Source organism: Micropterus dolomieu, linkage group LG23 (genome assembly GCF_021292245.1).
Source record: "Micropterus dolomieu isolate WLL.071019.BEF.003 ecotype Adirondacks linkage group LG23, ASM2129224v1, whole genome shotgun sequence".
In the NCBI taxonomy this organism is placed as follows: Eukaryota; Metazoa; Chordata; class Actinopteri; order Centrarchiformes; family Centrarchidae; genus Micropterus; species Micropterus dolomieu.
Genome location: NC_060172.1, coordinates 29443016 through 29464068, shown reverse-complemented (window position 1 = coordinate 29464068; position 21053 = coordinate 29443016). Strand labels below are relative to the sequence as shown.

The window sequence follows — 21053 nt, the reverse complement described above, 5'->3', positions numbered from 1 at the left end:
AACCCAAAGTAAACCCTTTGCTGTGATTTAATTGCAACAGATCAAACTGATGCCGAAATAACTACAATATGATGTGGGGGTTTTTTTGGACATATGAATTCATGCTTTGTCAGGTCTGTCAGCAAGTAAGCAGGACAACAATTTGTCAAAATGTTTGTTTTCCGAATGGAGTTCGGATCGATCAGCGCTATGCTATGCTAAGCTGTTCACAGTAAAGTACAACGATAGCTGGAAAAAAGTTACAGACACATTTTCTGAACTCACCAGGTAGTTCAACTTCCTAGCTTTCTTTTCTCCAAGCAACAGTTTTTATATAAATATGAAGTAGTAATCCGACGCTAACAACAGTGGAACCGGATGTGCACGGAACTAGCTGCCGAGAAGCGCGAGTGAAGGTAAATCAAGTTCTAATCCCAAAAACTAAAGTAAAAAGCTAATTTAATAAAAGCAGTTAACTCTGAGCTCCTCGCACGGGTAAACGGCGTAGAGCATAATCCAGACCAACTAGGGGTGTTTATTTGCCCGAAAGCTGCAGCGCTGCTCCCCGTACATTTCCCCGTTCTTTAGCAGCTCTCTGTCGGCCAGCGGATTGTCATTATACCGCTAGGCTTTCGCAACATCGAGTCAAGCAAATTTCTCGCCCAAGTTGAAAAATTTTAACCCACGCGAACCAGCAAATTTCGCGAAAAATGCCTCTTTTTTTCGTGGCTTTGCATTGACTTTGTATATAATCAAGCTGCCCAAAACGCTGGATTCCCTTTCAGTGTGCACAGCGCCGCATGAAGTCAAAGGCACCTATAGTTTCAATGTTCGTACAGCTGTCTTTACAATCTGAGTAATGGTTTAACATTATAAAGCAAACATCTGGCTCATAATGTAGCCTACAGAACATTCTGTGCTTATAAAACTTATGAGCGCTTTGGAAAAATAATGAAAGGGGGCTGTGCTTTATTATTCTAAATAGACATTACATTGTTAGTGTACAGTTGTGGTTATAGTACTTGCTTTAATTTGCTATTATTTTATATGGTTCCAAAGCAAAAATTAAACAGTTAAAAAGTTGAGGTCTCATGGAGGATGCTGGCTAATGGCAAACATGTTAAGTGCAATCAGTGAATTATAGGAGTGTCCTACGCTGTCTTGGCTTCTTCCCTGGTTTCCCCCTGGCGCTGATACTGGTGTTCATTCTAAATAGTAAACTTGTTCACTTAATGGTAACATTAGCTAGTTAGGCTGTGTGTTGGAGATCAGTAATTCACTTGAAAGATATTTAATTAGTTAACTGGTTTAATAAGGGTTAGGGGGTGACAAAAATAATCGTGACTAGTCCACTAATCGAATAAATAATTAACAAATTAGTCGACCACAAAAATAATCATTAGTTGCAGCCCTAGTAGTGTGCATGCATGATTATTCACTACTACTCTCCTTGGTGTACTATCAACCTTTTTTTCCCTAATAATTTATTAGAGATCCTAAAGAGCTTTGTATCCCTGATGGTAAATTAATTACAAAATGAATACAAATGATTTATAGTTATTGAATCTAATAAAACTGACAGCCATAAATATCAAATGTAAGCAGAAATTGATTTTAAAAGAGGTTATGAGAAATGGCCTGTCAGTCTAATAATGTCATCAGGCAGTCGGTTCCAAAGAATATGGACCATAATTGCAAAAGTGCAATACATTTTTCATTTGAATCCTTGGCTTTTGACTGATCATGCCTCTCTCTGAGTACACAGGGAATAGTGAAACCCCGGTGCTTTGAAAATAATCAGCAGCATTTTAAAGTCTACTCTAAACTCTGCTGGAAGCCAATGAGGCAAAGATTGGCATGATAATTGACAATTTGTTTAGCGTTAAGCCTCGCTCTAGCTTTGAGCGTGAGGTGGGTGGGGGGGTTGGGGGAGCATCTCATCTAAGGCAAGCATAGGTGGAATAAAAGGATTCTAAATAAATGATTGTGTGTTCATCCAGATCACAGAAAGACACACACACACACACTCTTTCACAAAGGTCACTGCTTCAGCCGTCAGAAACATGAGAAACAGCACAGCAGCATGTAGGCGTGGATGCCCTCCTGAGTCAGTCCATCATACTGTATGTGTGAATGATTAAGAGACGCAGTGTGGTGGTGGCGACGTGGTCCCGCTGTCTGTGAACTAATGACTGATAATGACGCTGATGCTTCCTGTCTCACATACTAGACTAATGATTCTGCCTCCTCTGACATTGAACCAGACCACGCTGAAATGAGGAGGAAGGCTGATGGAGGGGGTTTATATTACAGTAGGATGAATATAAAGAGCATTTGTGGTCCAGAGAAAGTAAACTATGAGAGGAAGCGTTTGATTTGCTTTGCTTTTCGCAGTAGTTCTCTCTTAAGGGTGCTTCTTAATTGGGTCAATTTGGGATGTCAGCCTCAAATTCGACAACTTTCCCTCTTCAGAAAGGCCTTGATGTGGAAAATTCTAGAAGTTTGTTATTTGCAGGGCTGTTATCCCCCCACCCCTCATACTCAACACTCACTCCGGCCCTCACACACACAAACACACAGAACTAGAGACCCCTGGTTTGTGTCTGGACCCCTGGTCCTTTTTAGCAATGCTAGCAGCATTGCTCTATGGACAGCAGTGTCAGTCTGTCGGTATGTGAGTTCACCATTTTGGTCCAGACTGAAATACCTCAACAACCATTGGATTGTTCTTCCGATGATGAAACCCACTGACATGCACCACCATGAGATTGACAATTTTTTTTGTGTGTGTGAAATATCTTGACAGCTATTGGACTGATTGCCATGAAATTGTGCACACACATGCATGTCCCCTTCAGGATGAATTAATTATTTAGTGAACCCTTGACTTTTCTTTTCTTGCACCACCACGAGGGAAACATTTCATTTCATTTTTACTTTGGTTTATGAGCAAATGTCTGCAAAACTCCATTGTTAAGTTTTTTATGGAGTGGTGGTACAAATGTGTAAGAAACCACTTTGAAAAGAAAGAACCACACATGTTTATACACAGCTCTATTGGCTGTGTGTATCCCACGGTATGCCTATAACTTTATTCTGTGACCAGTAGAGCTTCATCTCAACGTAATTTAACTTCAAGCAAAAAAAATTTTGTTATAGTTAAAAGACAAAGCATGTAGATTTGCTAAATGATACAATGCTCCATCATGATCTCAAATATACTGCTGCCTTCAGTGTGTTTGAGTTTGCTCACCTGGGAGGTTTTATTCATATTATTTATCTTTTCCATGGGGACCTTTACTATTCACAGCCTAGGCCACTTATCTGTAGCTTACACACTAGCAAGAAGCAGCACTAAGCATGCATGTGCTAGCTCATAACTCTGTTTACCAATGTCCCACATCGATTAGCCTGCAGAATGGATGGGAACACGGAGCGTGAGAAGGAATGGAAAGCTATTCAGGCTTACAACACAGAGACTGTCTGATCAGAGCAGGATCAATGGGGAAGCTGACCCTGGGCTTCGCACAGCCTGATCAATATCTGATCAGAAATGCCTGGAATCAATGTTTCATCATTAACAGAGATATAATATTTCATTTGAGCAAATATTTATCTTTTTCCCCATGATTACAGACATGACCAGTTCATCTTAAACCTCCAGCCAGGTCAATTCTTAATATATATTTTAATATGACCACCATAAAGCTTCTAGGTTTGCCCCCACCCTCATACTGAGGAGTAATCAATCCGACCCCCACCTACCTCCTCCCAGAATAACAAACTATAACTCTCTGCAGCAATAGAAATATATCCAGGCCTTCAGTGGCAGAGTGGCTGTCTGAGCGGGGATATGAATGGGCTGCATTACTTTGTGCTGCAGCCCCGAGGAGGGCCTTGGCGATAGTCCATCACTGCCAGGTCCCAGGGACAGTGGCTGAATTAGGGAGCATCTTGCCTCACCAGGCCACCATTAAGCACAGGGACACTCACTCATCTGCCTAACACGGACGCCATCTAGATCACGACCAGACTGGACAGATGTCTCCGGCATATTGGAGCATGACATCAATTAAAAGATTAGAGACAGGGTGGGGAATTAGTTGATTTATTGCTAATGACTAAGCAGGGGGACAAGTAGATAGTTTCAATTGTTGTTAATTGCTTTTTTTGGCAGTGTGCTTTTCCCGACCCTACAGGGACTCTGGTCTTAGGCAAAAGGCAGAAAGACTGGAGGCTAAACTGAAATTCAAAATTTGAGATTTTAAATGTAGGAAGTTTTAGTAAATTCAAGTATTGTAAATGTGAAGGTCTCTCATGAATTTTGGGACACCCCCAAAGAAAAATACACCCTTGGCGCAATGTACTACAGGGTGCTGTGTATTTGTGTCCCTCTTCTCAGCCCAACATTCAAATATTCTCTTTTTGCAATGATAAAATGAGTGCCTCCAACTTACAGAGTATGCTTTAGTATCTGAACTGCCATCTAGTCTATATTCACTCAGTTTCTAACTTAATAGTGTTCCCAACTTTGTTAAGATTAAAACTGTTTGAGATCTGAACTGTCACACCCACACTGCCCACAGTTGTTTACTTCTCTCCTCAATTGATTCTGTCCTCTGAGACTGCGGCTTTTGCTGCTCAAGATCGAATTAACATGATTTTTGTAATGCAAGTTTATTCATCAGAGCGAGCGTTGCTGTTTGTGTGTGTGTGTGCGTTGAGCTCAAACACTTTTCTGCATATGTGTATGGAAAAGGCTGTCAGTGTGATTTGGGGTTATTTGCTGGCACTTGGCATCCCTGCTGTGCCCAGTGGTTCTCATCCAATTAAGGGCTCTGTTGCCTCGTTTCTTTCTAACTAACAGCCAGGCCTGTTCCTGTTCTCACTCTCCTTCCACATATTATGCACTTTCTATGTCTTTTTTCTACACCACCCTACCCTCCTGATCTGATGTAAAATTTGTTTGTGTGCCTTGTGTGTGTTTGATCTCCTCACACTTCCTTTGCACTAGCTTTGGCAACATCTTTCCGTATGTCGTTTCACCCTCTTTGTCTCCTGCCTGCTTTGATCACTCTCTTACTAATTGAGGCTGCATGGTTAGTCATCGAGGTTATGTCTCTGTCATCATCACTCTAATCCAAATAATTTCTACATATACTTCCACATGCTACATCTCTGTGTAAAAAAAAAAGTAGCAGATAGCCCAGAGCATGACCTGCTGGCTTTATTACAACATTGGGACATGACAAGGTCACAGAGATAGGACTGCATGAGGGGGAAATAATCAGTGTGGTGTGTTTTTTATCTGTTTCTTTAACACACATTGAGCCTGCAAGGTCAGATCTGGTGGATCAGAGGAGGCCGCATAAGAGAGAAGGGGCCAGGGAGGATTATGGAGGAGGCTGATGCCATCTGGTTGTGTGTACAATACAATATGTGTGAGAAACCAGTGGGAAGATATGAATCCCACAAGCTGAGCTGTAAGAGTGAGAGAGAGGATGGCATTATCATTGTTGGGGTGACAGAAGATTGCAAATGACAGTATAGAACCACTGTCACAAAAATCTTTATCGGCATCACATTTTTATGAACTTGTCGCATTTTTAACTAATACTGATGCTCTAGGGACGGCAAGGCCACTTTGGTCCAGAAGTATCTCAGCAACTATTTATTGGATTGCCATGATATTGTCTACAGACATTCATGTCCCCAAAAGATGAATCCCACTGACCTTGGAGGTGACTGACTTTTTACCCAGCACCACCTTCAGGTTGACATTTGCGGTTTTAAAGGAAACGGTTTTGACAACTGTTGGATGGATTGAATCTGAACAAATCTAAGGATTTATCATTAAGATTGTTTGTTCGAGAATCATCTAAACTAAGATGGTAAACATTATAGCTGTTAAACAACTGCATGTTAGCTTTGGCACAGTGCGCATGTTAGCATGCTGACGTTAGCATTTAGCTCACAACACTGCTGTGCCTTGCCTGTTTAAGGCTGTATTGCTGAGACCACCAGGGCTTACCATACATCCACAGACTTGCTACCCCTCTTACTCACAATACTCACACACAAATCAAAACACTTTTTAGATCCATGAATCTTGTGTTTTCAGGGTCAACCACCTGCACTATGAGCCTAACGAGTATGAAGAGGACCCTCAATTGGTTGGCTATGAAGATGGAGACTATGACCACGATTACCACAGTGACAACAGGTAAAGCAGATGTTCAAACACACACATACTGTATAAGGGTGATGTGTTCACCAGCTCTGACCCCTCGAGAGGTGAGTTAAATCAGCTACATTATCTCCTTCAAAAAAAATAATCTCAGGATTAAAATGCTCTTCACAGCATCCACCAGCAGATTAGACACCACTATATTTATGTTTGAAAACTACAATGTGGACGGTCATTTAGATTGTGCTCTCTCTCTGCATGTCACTATACAGAAAAGATGAAGTGTAATTTCCTCTAAGCGATTTCCTGTCTCCATTGTAAGATATATTGCATGAATATTGTGTGTTGTGGCAGAATGAATTGAGGAAATGAGAAAATAGACACTTGCCGCCTTGTTATCGGCACAGCAGCAAATAACTATAATCAGAAATTTATTTTTTCTGAAAATTATAATAACAATCACTTGTAAATTATTTCTGCCGTTCTCACTCTCGATCTCGCTCTCCCTCTTGTTCTCTCTTTCTGTGGGCAATTCAGAGTAAAGAGGAAATCAAGCAGCTCTCCATCCCCTCGTCCAAAGAAAAGGAAGAAGAAGAAATCTGGCCGCCGAAGGAGTCGGTAAGTGGAAGCAGCTTCCACTGATGAAGACATTTCTCCATTTTTCTTTTTTCTAGCTTCGTTGACAGAATAATTACACTGAGGTTTTGGGAAACGGAATCCCAATTATTTTGGTGTGAATATTGCAAACGAGCCATCAGATACTGCAATTGTGGAGAGAGGGAATAAATCTGTAGGGGGTCATTACCAAAGCATAGTCTCATCCTCGATTTTCTTATGACAAGATCAGCAAAAGAAATAGAGAAAGTGAGAGAGAGAAGGAAAAGGTGCGTTGGTGCTAAACAGAAGAAAGAATAAGAAGAGAAAGGCAGAGGGATGAATAGATCTGGGGACAAAGAGAGACTTGGTGAGAAAAATCAGCTGAGCAACTCTAGGATGAAACCTTTGCTAACAATGATCCCCTCTGAGGTCTAATGTAGTGTAACACAATGATGAGTGAAAAGCCAGCAGCAATCAGAGACTCATTTTGCAGTCATGGCATGCAAATGTCTCCCTTCTCTCCGTCAATAGGTTTGGCAGCTCCTCACCCACTCACAGAGAGAAGAAGAAAAAGAGTGGGAAGAAACACAAGCGAGACAGGTGAGTGTGTACATAGTGTGAGTGTCATCAGAGACATGCCATCACAAGAAAGAAACTCTGACTTTTCAAGGGCTCGTCAACAGTTGCCCTCGCAGTGATGGACATGAAAGGAAGATGAGGAGAAAAACAGAACTGAAGAAGGAAAGACTAGAAGATAGGGAGAATAAGGAAGTGATAAAGGAAAAGAAAAAAACAAGAAATTGAAAAGAGAAAGACTAAAAGAAGAAAGACATTATTCAAGGAAAAAAATGGACAGAAAAGATTGGAAGATGGGTAGAAAAGGAAGAAGAATGGTAGAGTTACATTAAGACATTAAGAAAAAGAAAGGGAAGAAAGACAATGGGTGAGAGGAAGGAGGGAAGAGATGAAAGACAGCAAAGTATAAAGGAAGGAAGAGAAGAAAGAGCAAGAGCTCATCAGCCAATACTTGTGCAATGCCTTGGGATATCATAACGATAATAAGCAATTGTAGAGTGCCCTCCTCCTCCAATTTCTCTTGTTCTCCGCCTGACTCGGGGAGTGGGGCTAAATGTGTTGCTCTAATAACCCAGCCTGTATGGGGGCGCACAACACAAGAAAAATGAGCCTCTCACCAAATTGCTGAGCATCACTGCACTGCCCCGCTCTTGTTTCCCACCTCTCATCCATCCACGCACATCCAAATTCCCCCCTCGCCCTCTCTCCTCATCCTCACACCTCCCTCCCAGCTTCGCACCAAAGCTGCTCTGCATTGCAGGTTCTGTTGATATATGAATAATGTATAGATTAGGCGGGGGGGGGGGTGCAGCATGCAGCGTTCCTCCCCAGAGTAGCCAGTCTCCCTTGATGCTAATCTACTTTTCAGCGTGCACTTTAGGAGGGGCGGAGGAGGGATACTGTCCTGATAAAATTCATACCGCTGCGTTTCCGTAATATACAGCTTACTTTCAAACAGCCCAGATTGGACCCATATGTGTCTCACATACTATCCATGTCCTTGTAATAGAAAGTTGGGTGATTTTGCTGTGACCAGAGTGTGGGATAGGAGAGAAGAATAATAAGCTCTCCAGAATAAAGCCTCATATACAGCAGTCCCCAGTTGGTTTCCTCCAGTGGGGAAACATGAGCTGCTACTGGGGCCACAGCTCTGAGTCACGTATCAGCCACATACATTACTGTGACAGCTTTATTACTCCCCTTTCAGGGAAATCAACACACTTTGTGCCGCTGTTCTCTCCCACTCCACTGCATGTTGGAGGTGTGTAAAATAGGAGAGGAGATATAGGGCTCTTCAGGAAAATAGCAACAACTCTCACAGACCGGTCGGACTAATCACCATGGAAACTGCAATGAGGGTGAGAGTGATACGGAGGGGATGTGTCACTCAAACGCCGAGGGCCAAGGAATGGCTGGCCTCCCCATCATTACTGTTTGTGAATCTCGGAGCTTATTAGTCCTGCTTTGTCGCAGGGAGCGGCATCTTCTACAGCCAGAAATCAAATTAAAAAATAAGCGTGACATGCAGCACCTGTAGAAAACCCGCTGGGAAAGCTTGCTGTGAGCGCTCCCTGGGGACATATCTGCACATATGCATGTGACTCAGATTGATTAGCATGGTGGAAGCTCACATGCAGATCATTAAATATTCCGTTTAGGAGTTGGCACATGAAAATACATGCTGCTGTTCACAGTAACTTGAACATATATTCTGTGACAAAGCTAAGCCTGTGAGTGGTAGCTCTAGCCTTACGCTGCTTTGTGTATGAGCGCCTGTTTTTAATATTTGGAATGCTGTTTTCATTCATACAGTATGTTGAGGTATATTTGTCATCAGATGTACATTTAAATATAGTATACTACTTGTTATCTGTATACTCAGGGGAAATACCCTGCTGCTAAAGGAATCTCAACTGCATGTGAGGCTTAGACACCTTCAGGGACACTTTGTTGTTTCAATATTCTTTGGAGGTGAAAATATAACAAAAGAAATTTTAAAAAATCACGTGGCACACAGGTTGATGACAGCACAGATTAGATTTAGGGTTCAGCCTCCAGCATTTGTCCAAAATACTACCTCGGATGTCCTAGAATTTATTTCAGGAAGCAGGTTTTCACAAATTCCCAGAACCACCTCAAATCTGGAACGTGGACTGATGCCAAAATACCTTTTCTGGGTAAAAGGTAGATTACTCAGTAAACCTGCTTCTTAGAACAGGCCCCCAGATCCACAGTTGTAGCATAATGCATACGAATTATTCAGTTGAGTATTACGTGATGTCGTTGTCATGATATCGTCTTTATAATGAGTGTTTTTTTATTATAGATCTGCATCTGGCTCCAGGAAAAAGAGGAGATACAGGTGTGTATGAAACAATAAAAAAAACAAAAAACAACGCTCAGCACTGTTTACAATATTGTTCAGGAAAGTGTGCACCAAAGTAAAATGTTGCAAATGAGTTTTCTTGTGTACGGTGTGTGTTATTGTCATTTCTGCCTATTGATTACTGTTTGTTCAAAAGACAATGCAATCCATATGGGTGAGTGGTACACTGAGTTCGCTTTTTTTATAAAGGGAATGCGTGTTTCCCATGCTTTACTGTACACCGCTTCATTATCTTACGTATGGCATTTGTTTCAGATCGGGCAGCCCAAAGAACAAACACAAAGACAAGAACAAACAGAAAAAAAGGTGAGACGCACATCGAATCGCTCTACTACCATTTACAGGGTAATGTTGAGCTGACAGAAAAACCTACATGTCTGCTTTTTTTCCAGTAAATTCACATTCATTAGCTGTAAAATTTAGTGTATATACAGTATACAGTGTGCAATGCATAAGAAGTTAAGCACAATGTGCCCTCTGCACGCAGTAAAGCAAACAGTAAACAATAGTGTCAGTCCTCAACAATGGGTACAATTGGAATCACGTTCATCTCTCATACATTTATGTTGGTATTTTACACCCATTATCTCAGGCTCAGACATAGAGAATGTTAATGACTGTAAAGCACATCTTCTAAGCACTATGTGTGCGTTCAGCACAATTTCCATGCCATACATTGCACCCTGTCTTGATTAGAATATATATTGAAAGCGTTTGGCAGTGCACGGACTGTTTTACATATCATGAGATAGAATGCTGAGCTGGCTGTGGCACGCGTGTCCCCGTGATGAATGCATACATACACATGGCTTTATGTATTTATATGTATGCTTGCGTGTGGTGTGTTCATCCATTTTGTTGTCAATCAGGTCCCCTGGTGAAACCCCCAGTAGGAGTTCACAGCGTCAAGGCAGCTGCTGTAGCTCCCGTAGCGCCTCCTTGTCCTCAACTCGGAGCACCTCCAAATCCCCCGCCAGGTAGACTCCTCAACACACACACACACACACACACACACACACACACACACACACACACACACACACTGACACGTATGAACATGCACACTTCTGATATTGCTCCACTGACTGTTGAGCAGTTGCCCAGGCCTTTCACTGTCTCTCTCATTTACTCCCCCGGGGGATAGATTAGGATACAAATGCCCCCCCCCTCCCCGCACTTGTCTTATAATAAGCAACACGAATGGCGGTGATATCTTTTGAGTGTTATTAAAAAATAATATCAGCAACTGCTGACAGTTGCTACTGCTGTAGCCTCGAGGTGCTAGCCACTAGCAGAGATAAGGAGCTGGCTACAGAGGTCTGGTAAGTTCACTTCTCCACACCCACATTTACAAACTTATATATATATATATATTATAAAATATATTTTGTACAGTCACTCCAAAACATGTTTCAGAAGGGGCGTGCTCACCTCTGTCTCTGTAATGCAGTCATCTACAGGATCTACTTCTTAACCTTAACTTAAGTCCAAATGCACGTTAAGAGGAGTATGGGCCCTGATCTAGGTCCACAGAAGAAAATGTTTTACAGTGCTGTTCCCCCAGGAAGCGGGGTTTCTGTTCTTTACCTAGTGTGTTGCTGTGTGGTTCTGCTCTTCCAGACTGAACTCCAAGCACAAGACGGACGGACAAAAGCCCTCCGGCACCTCGCTGTCCCCGGGCCCCAACACGCCCGCCACCTGGCACAACGGGGACCACACCCAGCGAAGCCGCAACGGCAAGGCCGGCAGACTCAACCACTCCGAGGGCGAGAAAGGGCACGATGTATGTAATCTCCTCTATTTTGCTTCCACACCCCCACCCTCCCCCTACCCACTCCAACGGTACCTACCACAGTCTCAACAAATGCGTTTTATCTTGCTCTTTTGTGTTGGTTGACATGAATTCTCATCTTCTTTGATAGTGAAAGATTTTATTTCATTTTCTTTATCAGTTATTCCTAGGTTGTAGGCCACTTTTTATTATTAATATTATTATTTTTGACATGTAAAAGACACTCCTGTCCTGTGTAAAATATGCTGCTCCTGCTCCTTTGTTTCTGGCTCTCTTTGACTCCTGTGCCATCTTGATTTCTTTGTTTGTTCTTGTTGTTTGCCGGTAACAGAGGGAGGAAGCAAAGAGAAGAAAAGGTCTAGTGTTTCTGTTCAGGACGCATCCTCTGAGTCGAAACAAAAAATTAGCATACCACAACTCAGATGGAAATATGAACCACACACAGTGTTTCCAAATGAATGAGCAACAAAATGTGTTGTTTTTTTCCGAGCGGGTGCCTGCTAAGGCTAGAGCTAATAAAACGTAGTTGAGCCAGGGACAGTTATGACTACTTCTAACATTTGCTCCCCCCAAAAGGTGCCTTGCCCGTGAAGAAATATCAATGAAAATGTGTCTATCAGGAATGGGAACTTCAAAGTTTTACTACAGATAAAGTCTTAATTAGCCAGTGTTGCAAGAGTCACGATCAGGCGTCTGATTGTGCTTTAAAGTGATAACAACCTGCAGTTCCTCCTTAAGCTGACTAATCCAGTTACAGATGGAAAGTATTGATCTAAGCATGCAAAAATGAATTCTAACAAGGTGCAGGTATCAGCTGTTTGGAAGAATTAAAATGCCAAATTAAATAAAAACCAATTAATCAAAGATATAAACCGAAATACAATACAATACATATAATATATATACTGTATACATATACATATTTTCCTACGTATTTATTGTATCCTAAATAAATTAAAAGCATATCCTAAGAGGAGGGTTAAATTAATAAATCATACCTCAAACCACATTCTTAGGAATTGTTTTGCCAGCTGAAATCCAAACACACACCTAAGACAGTCAAGTGCAGTTTTGTATGATGGTGGGGTTAGCTAGTTTTACATTTTACAGGAAGAGAAAAGAGAGGGATTTTGAAATATTCAAAAGTATTTTATTTCTTTCATTTCTTTCATTTCATTTCTTTAGAATCAAATCACAACACAGAAAACATGTATTGCATTTCCGCAGAGGTGCAAGGGAGCTTTTTCTTCTTCAAAATCGAGATGCTTCATACATACCCAAATGAAAAACAATCACAGCTTGGGGGCGGAACGATGGGTGGACCGTGGCTTGAATCATTACTGGCAAAAGCTGATGGCAGCCATGGCAGACAGTCTTTCACATTAAAACAGTTTTTAAAACAGCTGCAGGCACACTACTCTAGCATATAATTTCTAAAGGTCAGTCGGTCAACCAGAAATGTAGCTAAATGTTAAGTCCATAGTAAAAGCTAAATAGTGGGTTAATGTGTTTTTCATTTGATTGTGACACGGTTGATACATACATACATAAAAAGTGTGTTTTATTTTACTTGAATTCTTTGTTTGATTAAGGCATTTTATATATTTGATGGGGGCGAGCCATGTCCCAAAACTGGTTTGCAAAACCTAATCCATGTCATGCCACAGGGTAGAGCCTTTAAGTATTGAAGGCGTTACGACTATTCTTAAAATTAAAAAACAGTCCACAGTAGACTCCTAAAGCCTAAAGTATTATAAATCTCATATATATTGGCTATATTGAAAAGAAGCTTTGCTGTTAGTCTCTGATTACCTCAAAGACACTGCCTGTGATGAGTTTTAAATCACCTCTTCGCTGCTATTATAGAAACAACCTTGCTCTTCCATACTGTAAATGGATATTTAGAGCTGGAGTAGGATGACAGCCATTATGTCAGAATAAAACAAAAGACAAACGGATTGCTTGTGAAATAATCTTTCTCTGATGAGTAAACATCTAAATGGGCTGCAGACACCCTGTAAACACTCCAGAGAACTGATGTCTTCTATTTTCTACTCCAGCTTGCATGTGTCTACGAGGTCTCATCTGATCTCTCTCTCTCTTTCTCTTTCTCTCTCTCTCTCTCTGCTTATTTCATTCATTACTGTTTTTTTCCCTTATCAATTTAAGTGGTATTTACCCATGAATAAATGCCCAAATCTTTCTGTCTCATTTATATAAAAAGCACTCAAATGCTTTGGAACTGGACCAAGTAGGTTAACTGGGTATGTGTAATAGTTTCTTCTTGTCAATACAGTTGTCTTTCTTCTCAAGCACATGCTCTGCTCAGTGATAGATCCTCTTCTCCTCCAGGCGCCCAAGATCTCCTGCCAAACCACCAGGAGTTAAACACTATGCTCCTCTCTACTGCTTTACCATGTCGATGTGCATGTTGCCCCTAGGTGACAGTATCTCTTATGTCCCTGACATTTGTTTCTGCGCTATCTGCTCAGGCCAATGGAGAATGGCAAGGGAGGTCTGTTTGATCATGTACTTTTGAGCCATTCAGTTGAGATGTAGTGAAAGAGGAGCATTTAATTGGCTCACATTTTTTATGCAGCATCTTTGAAGCTTAAGGTGATGTTGCCACTAATCTCTCCCAAAAGTATTTGTTTCATCCCCCAAACTGAAATGTTTGCACAGGAGGATGGTTATGTGCGACAGATCCTGGATCCAACTGAAGTTTGATTTTACTGCAGCAGTTGTGTGGTTTAGCAAATGTTCTGTATAGCAGCTCTGGTTGTCTATCTATCATCTCAGTTTGTGTTCCTGTAGTCGTCCTCTAGCCCCGTTTGGAACCGTCTCATGCACTGCGGGGGAGACAGTCCTGGATGCTTCCCATAGAAAAGCTTAGAGCAACGGCTGTGCACTGCTCTTTATCGGAGGTGGAGAAGTTAGGCACGTGTGCATTTGCCAAACCAACAAGTTAGTCCCTGGAAAACTGAAACATGGTGTCAGCAAAGCATAAATCTTACATTTGTGCACCTACATGTTTTTTTATATTAAGTGTGGAATGGGCTCCTTGCTGCTCCTGTCCTTTGTTTAAAGAGAGCTGGCTTTAAGGATGTGGACACACTGGCTAGTTTGGTAAAAATAAAAAATAAAAACATTTTTAAAAAACATGTGCGCCCCCAACTCTGGTAAAGAGCAGCGCACAGCCGCTCCTTCGAGCTTTTCAATGGGAAGCATCCGGCACTCTTGCACAGCGAATGAGAGAGTCCCACACAGGACTAGTTGTCCTTTTGCTCATTCTTAATGGATGTCGTCAAACACTTCAAACACAAGTACATGGACTCTTGAATATAACTAGGACAACTCACACATTTATTAACATGTTTGTTATTTTAAAGGGACCCAAGCCATTTTGTTAGTAAGCTCCCTGTTCTCGTAACAGTTTATACAGCAGATTTGACAAAGCTCCTTAAGGCTGTCTCTTACCGTTCCTGTGTTTACAGTGAATAATAAATCAAAAAGACTGCCTGGAAGAAAGTTGGGCTGACGTCCAAAAAGTTCAGAGTAGAGGAAGTGCCGCTACTGAGGAAGACCCAGGCCAAAATGTGACTGGGGTCCCTTTCAAATGTGCTGACTCTTTAGTTGTCCATCTTAGCAGTGACTGCCCCTTCAACACTCTTCTACCACCCCTCCTCCTCCTCCTCCTCCTCCTCCTCCTCCTCCTCTTCCTCCACCTCTCCTACCTGTTCATCTGTGTCATGTGTGACTCACATCTCACTCTGGTTGTCCTGGCATTTTTCTTCCCCCGTATCTCTCACATCTGCCAGCTCTGCATGTCCTCTTCCTCCTCCTCCTCCTCCTCCTCCTCCTCCCCCCGTCCCCCTCCCACCTTCCCTTCTACCTACTTTACTCTACATGGGTGTCCACTAATATGAAAGTTAACTCTATCCGCTTACTTCTATCCTTTCCCCCCATTTTGATACAAATATGGCTGCATTTGTACAAGCGAAAAAGACAAAGCAAATCATGTAGTTTTTAGATTCATCCTTTGTTTTCTATTTTTAGTTTGATTTGAATTCCATCTGGATTCTTTTATTTTTCCTCCCCTCCATTTTCTTTGTACTTTTTGGTTTGTTTATTTCTCCTTGGTCTCTGGACAAAATATGTAGCTTTGATACTAAAAGAGGTCATTGTCTTTTTCCCATTTCGCTGCGGAGAACATTCCTTTCTCCTTTTTTCTTTTTTCTTTCTTTCCTTTTTTTGTTGATATTGCATACGTGTCACTGATTGAAATGGAAGGTAGGTAATGCTTTGCCTACGCACGTGATCTTTATGCAGATGAGAATGTGACAAGCACCCTAGCCTGAGTGACGTCAATGTTTCTCTCTCTCTTTCTCTGTGTCTTTCTCTCTTCCTGTTATTTACCAATGGTCTTTAACCAAATTAATTTAACGTCATCAATTATGATTTGACTCTTAAAAGATTGGATTACGTAGAGCTCTGGTTTTTCTCTTTCCTCCTTAACTTCATTCTGAAGTCCAATATCCCGCTCTATCTTCCAGGTTCATTTCTTTCTCCACTTTTGTTTTCTTTCTGTTTTGGTAGAATGCATTCCTGTTTGTCCAGCATCTCTCTGTTTGTTGGTGAATTAGTACATCCGTCTTATGATTTTCACCACATTTATTTCCACGACTGTTCCTAACAACTGTCATGAGCACCAGTGGTTGTGTGTTTTCTTATTATACCGCTTAGCTGTCTTCGCTATAGTTGAGAACGGCTCTTCTTTCTGCCAGTCGGTGCTTTTGTTGTATCTCTGATTACGAAGCCGTTCAGACAGGCACATGATAATGCATGCAGAAGAGCCGGCTGTATTTGGTTTCATGCAAAAAACGCCTTTTGGAGATTTACCCTCTTTTTATGACCTGCTTACAATGGGCGGTGTATAACTGTGCATCATGAGTTTCAGTCCCCAACTCCTATTGAATCACTTATCCAAGTTCTATTTTTGTTGAATGCTTAAAATAGAGCTTTGGAATAGATTTTAACTCCCCATACGCAGTTTATAGGATAAGGCTGGCATCACTCTACGTTTTGCTTACTGTGAACAAATCCCTTGAAAAGACCTAAACCAACAATGTATTTTCCACATTCATCGTCTTAGGTTAGCATGCTAACATTCACTAATTAGCTCTAAACACACAGTACAGCTGAGGCTGATGTGAATGTCATTAGTTTAGCATAGTTGTTCATAAATCAAGATATTGGAAGAAATATATTTTGATCAGATGATGGCGCTAGATCAGAATATTACCAAAGTAAGTAGGATTCATCATCTGGGGAACTTACTTCCATCTGTACCAAAACTGGACCAGCCAAGTGACTGACAGACTGACATTGCCATCCATAGTGCCATGCTAGCTGCTGTAGCTAATCTGGTCACGGTATTTTTTAGCAAACATCATTTAAACAGGAGTAAAAAGTACATTTGTTGAGGACTTTTTTTCAGCCTCTAATGTGTATTTACTGCAGCAGGACCATCTATGTGAGTGTATGATGTCTCAAAATAAACTGCAGGGCCTATGTTCATACTAAAGGAACATGTCACTCAATGCAACAATGTAGCTCTATGGCAAAGAGGAATAAGCTATTTCGAGCTATCATGATAGGATCAATTCATCGTTGGTTTTGGTCTTTGCGTGGGATTTATTTACGATAAAGAAAATACAGATATCTTTTAAGACAGTGGCGATTTTCAAGTTTATTGAAGTGTATTCACGACTCTAAAAGTAGCTTTTCACTTTAAAATCCCAAAGGTTTCCAGTCACATGGATTAGATGCAATTTTACAGACGTTTCACTGACTAAGTGTTTTATTGGGGATCTTACCTTAGTCGATTCCCTCCACAATAACCTCTGCTTGCTATGAAATGTGCTTGAACCCGAGTGAATCTCAGTAATAACCTAACACTCACTGTTGTAATGTAGCAACAACTCCCTGGAACTACACGAACAGAAAGGTTGGTTATTGTGATAACTGTAAGTGTCCCGTATCAAGGAGCCCATGAGTACAAACACTGATTTGAACCGGCAGGAGCTAAGGTAGTTACCTGTGTCAGCTGCCCTGTGGTAGATACTACATGGAGAGAAAATGGTGAAGAAAATACCTTTAACTCTCGCCAGCCAGTTGCTCTCTGATGTTTATAGGATGGTGACCGGGCCCAGAGGATTTACTCTCTGTGTGAGGGATTCCCTGCACATTGTGGTTTTCCTCTTTGCTTTTGAGTTCTTTTCCATTGATTTCCATGCATTGTCTCATGAGTCACTGGCAGGGAAGGGTTTTGTGTCTTTTTCTCTTGCATTTTGTGAATCTAATGATGCACTTATGTTGCCCCACTTTTCCCTTTTCTTCATACCTTACCTACTAAAGGAGGGAATACCACTTTATTGGTAAGTGGATGTTAACCAGAAGGGAGTTAAACAAGAGTAACCATTTAATTAAAAAAAAAAGCAAAGAAAATGGGTCGCTGTTCACATCTCAGCAATTATCTTCAGGAAAAAAAAAAATCCAGAAAGAGAAAATTGAGTAGCAGACGATTTGTTTTTCTGATTCGATTGATTCAATAATTGTGATCTTTATTTTGTTCCTTCCATTTCTGTGATGTTCCGTCAAGTTGTCTTCTCTTTCTGTTTTGTTTCATTTTTTATACCATTACTAAAAATGAAAAAAAAAAAAATGAAGAAGTCCTCTTTTTCTACTTTACAAAATCTGTAGCTCTGTACTTTCTGCCTCTGCTCTTAAACTTATTTGGTTCACAGTTTTTTTGTTTTTTTTCCTTCTCTTCCTCCTCCTCCTAGTTTTTTTGTTTGTTTTTGCGATTATGATTTCTTCAACTCATTATGGTTTTGCATGCCAAGTATTGCATGCGCTGCACCATAGAGGACTATCTATAAGCCATATGGAGAAAACCTAGATCTTTTTCTTTTAGATGTTTACCTTCTTTTGGCAAGTACATCGTAGCACTCAATCACCCACCAGAAAACACTCTAATGCTGTTTTTGTCCTTTTTCTTTTTTTTTCTTTTTTTTTTCCTTTGTTGGTCATCATTTCTCTGCAGAAGCTCCGTCTGCTGACTGCTAGCTCTGCAAGCATCCGATCCACTCTGCTGAGAGAGCACAAGCTCCACAGCGCCCCCAGCAGGAGCCAAATGGGACTGATGTGCGCAGCGGGAGAGGCTGCGAGTGTGGATGGCAGGAACACAGCTGTAGGGAGCTCCGTAAGCCAGACGTCAGGGAGGAGAGGGACCCAGAGGGGCCAGAATAAGAGCTCCCGCTCCCCTGCTCACAGCAGCGACTCGGCCCACTCCCAGCACAACCACACTCACAGAGGGAGGAACTCTCGTCACCAGAGAAAGTGAGCACACACTTATATTTGCCTGTCACTGTACGATGTTGTGGAGCCTACATTTTCAGGATCTTTCCATTTTAGCTTTGCCACTGAGAGAGAATATTTTAACGTTTTGCTGTATTATCCTGCCCTATTATTCCCCCCCAGGACAAAAGGTGGCCACTCTTCCAAGCGCCACCACCGCTCGAGTCGGGGTCAAGCAAACCACCGGAGCCCGTCGGCATCTCCAGGACGGCACTCACACACGTCGGGCAGGAAGAAAGAGGAGTCTCGGAGCAAACCCAACCTCAGACAGCGCAGCAGCTCCTGGAGCAGCGGGCGCTCGTCCTCGCACTCGGCCTCCAGAGACAGGGGCCCCAGCAAGGCCAAGTCCCCGCACAACAGACAGAACGCCTCCAGGTGAGAGCTCGTTCTCTGTCACGCTTTTCTTTCAGCATGTAGGTTTACCTTCATCTCACGCGCTTTGTTGTGTGCCGTGCAGAGAGAAGGACAGCCCCAACCGCTCCGACACCGACAGCCGAGCCCGCCGCCGCTCACGCAGCTACTCGCCCATTCGCAAAAGGAGAAGAGATTCACCCAGCTTCATGGAGGCTCGCAGGATCACCAGGTAACACAGCTAGCCAGCATCATCAACCTCCTCCTGAGATATCTCCATTTGGACATGTGATCACAACTTACTATTTGGACTTTCCGACAGCAGAACATCAGATTAATACAGTCTCCTCTGAGCAAGTTTAACTTTTGAATTTCGTTTTCAGCTTGTATAGGTCTGGAATTAACAGCACTTAAACATGACACACTTTAATGGATGTTACATTCTGAAGTTAAAACATGACCTATATTTTCACAGCACTGCTCTGGTTCTGGGGCAAAAGTCGTTCTTTCATAGCTTCAAATTACAGCAATAAAAACACAAAGCAAAATGAGGGACATACTCACGACTGGAAATTTCAAGAACCACATTGGGATCTATTAAATCCTTTTTGTAAAGTGAAATATAACGCTGAAGGCACAAATGGATGAGGTGTTTTAGAAGGGGGGGGGGGGGGGGGGGGGGGGGGGGGATTATGAAGTTGGAGGTTCTCCAGACAAACAGAAATTGCTATTTATCTTTATCATGCTTTTATACATTTATATCAGTCTTGCTAATAACAAATTACAATGAATTTGGTTATTGTGCTTTCCACAGTAATTGTAACAACATAAAAACAGATCCAGTGCTTTTTTATTGTTGTTTCTGAAGTCCTCTTTTCAGCCCTGAATAATGCCTGCAGTCTGCCGGATGTAGTTAGTGGTGCTGTTGAACTGTATCGCGTTTCTAATCATTTATATCGACAAGGGTCAGCGAAACAACAGAAACTCCTCTCCGTATATGCAGTTCAACAGCACCACATTCTACATCCTGCAAAATGACCATGTTGAATCAACACCATCCAACAAAAACTGAATATTAACCTTGAGGGAGGATTTATTGCAGGACTGCATTAGTTTTAGTTTAGATTGCACATAACAATAAGGGCATAAATCCATACTGAAATAATAGCCAAGATGAATGTGTATAAATCCTCCGCTGATTTATTTAGATTTCTTATCTCTTTATTTATTGCTGCACCGATTTGTTTTTGTGGTGTAATGTCCCCTTAAATGTGAATCAATGAATTTCTTTAATAAAATTCCTCCATAGAGAGAGCAGATCTGTATCTGCTACAGAAAATGTTTGAATTACTGTTATTATATTTATATAAAAGCTTTTTTGCATTTTAATTATTTTGATATTTTTCATTCATCATTTGATCTTTTCCCATAGAAACTTCTCTGAAGCTTGTTGCACTTGAAGCGTAGGTTGTGATTAGTTTTTAAAACATAAAGAGAAAACTCCCACATCCCTGTGAAAAAGTGTTTCCGTGGTTTAAAAAAAAGACTCACCATGTCACCTCTCTACCTTCTCATACAAGTGTAAAGAGACATAGGTGAAATGTGTGTACCTTGTCATCTTTCACTCCGGTCCTAAAGGTCCTGATGCCGAGACAACAGGATAGCACTCAACTGAGCTGCCGCAGCCTCGTTGCCCTGGTAACAGTTGCCATGCTGCAGGATCCGGCTAGTCTGATTCCTGAAGCTCGGCTGAACAGCAAACCAAC

The 21053-nt window shown here is 41.6% G+C and overlaps 1 protein-coding gene across 3 annotated transcripts in view; it reads left to right on the top strand.

The window, feature by feature from the left end:
• The window catches only part of srrm3 (serine/arginine repetitive matrix 3), a 67128-nt gene that overhangs the window by 43192 nt on the left and 2883 nt on the right, over positions 1-21053 (top strand). For 2 of the 3 annotated variants that reach the window (XM_046041099.1, XM_046041100.1), the window contains exons 4-13: positions 6101-6202; positions 6704-6784; positions 7295-7363; positions 9666-9701; positions 9981-10031; positions 10595-10702; positions 11346-11508; positions 18623-18918; positions 19060-19311; positions 19394-19519. In XM_046041099.1, the coding sequence (XP_045897055.1) occupies positions 6101-6202; positions 6704-6784; positions 7295-7363; positions 9666-9701; positions 9981-10031; positions 10595-10702; positions 11346-11508; positions 18623-18918; positions 19060-19311; positions 19394-19519 (1284 nt within the window). The remainder of the gene's footprint in view (positions 1-6100; positions 6203-6703; positions 6785-7294; positions 7364-9665; positions 9702-9980; positions 10032-10594; positions 10703-11345; positions 11509-18622; positions 18919-19059; positions 19312-19393; positions 19520-21053) is intronic. The other variant, XM_046041102.1, reaches the window with a different exon arrangement.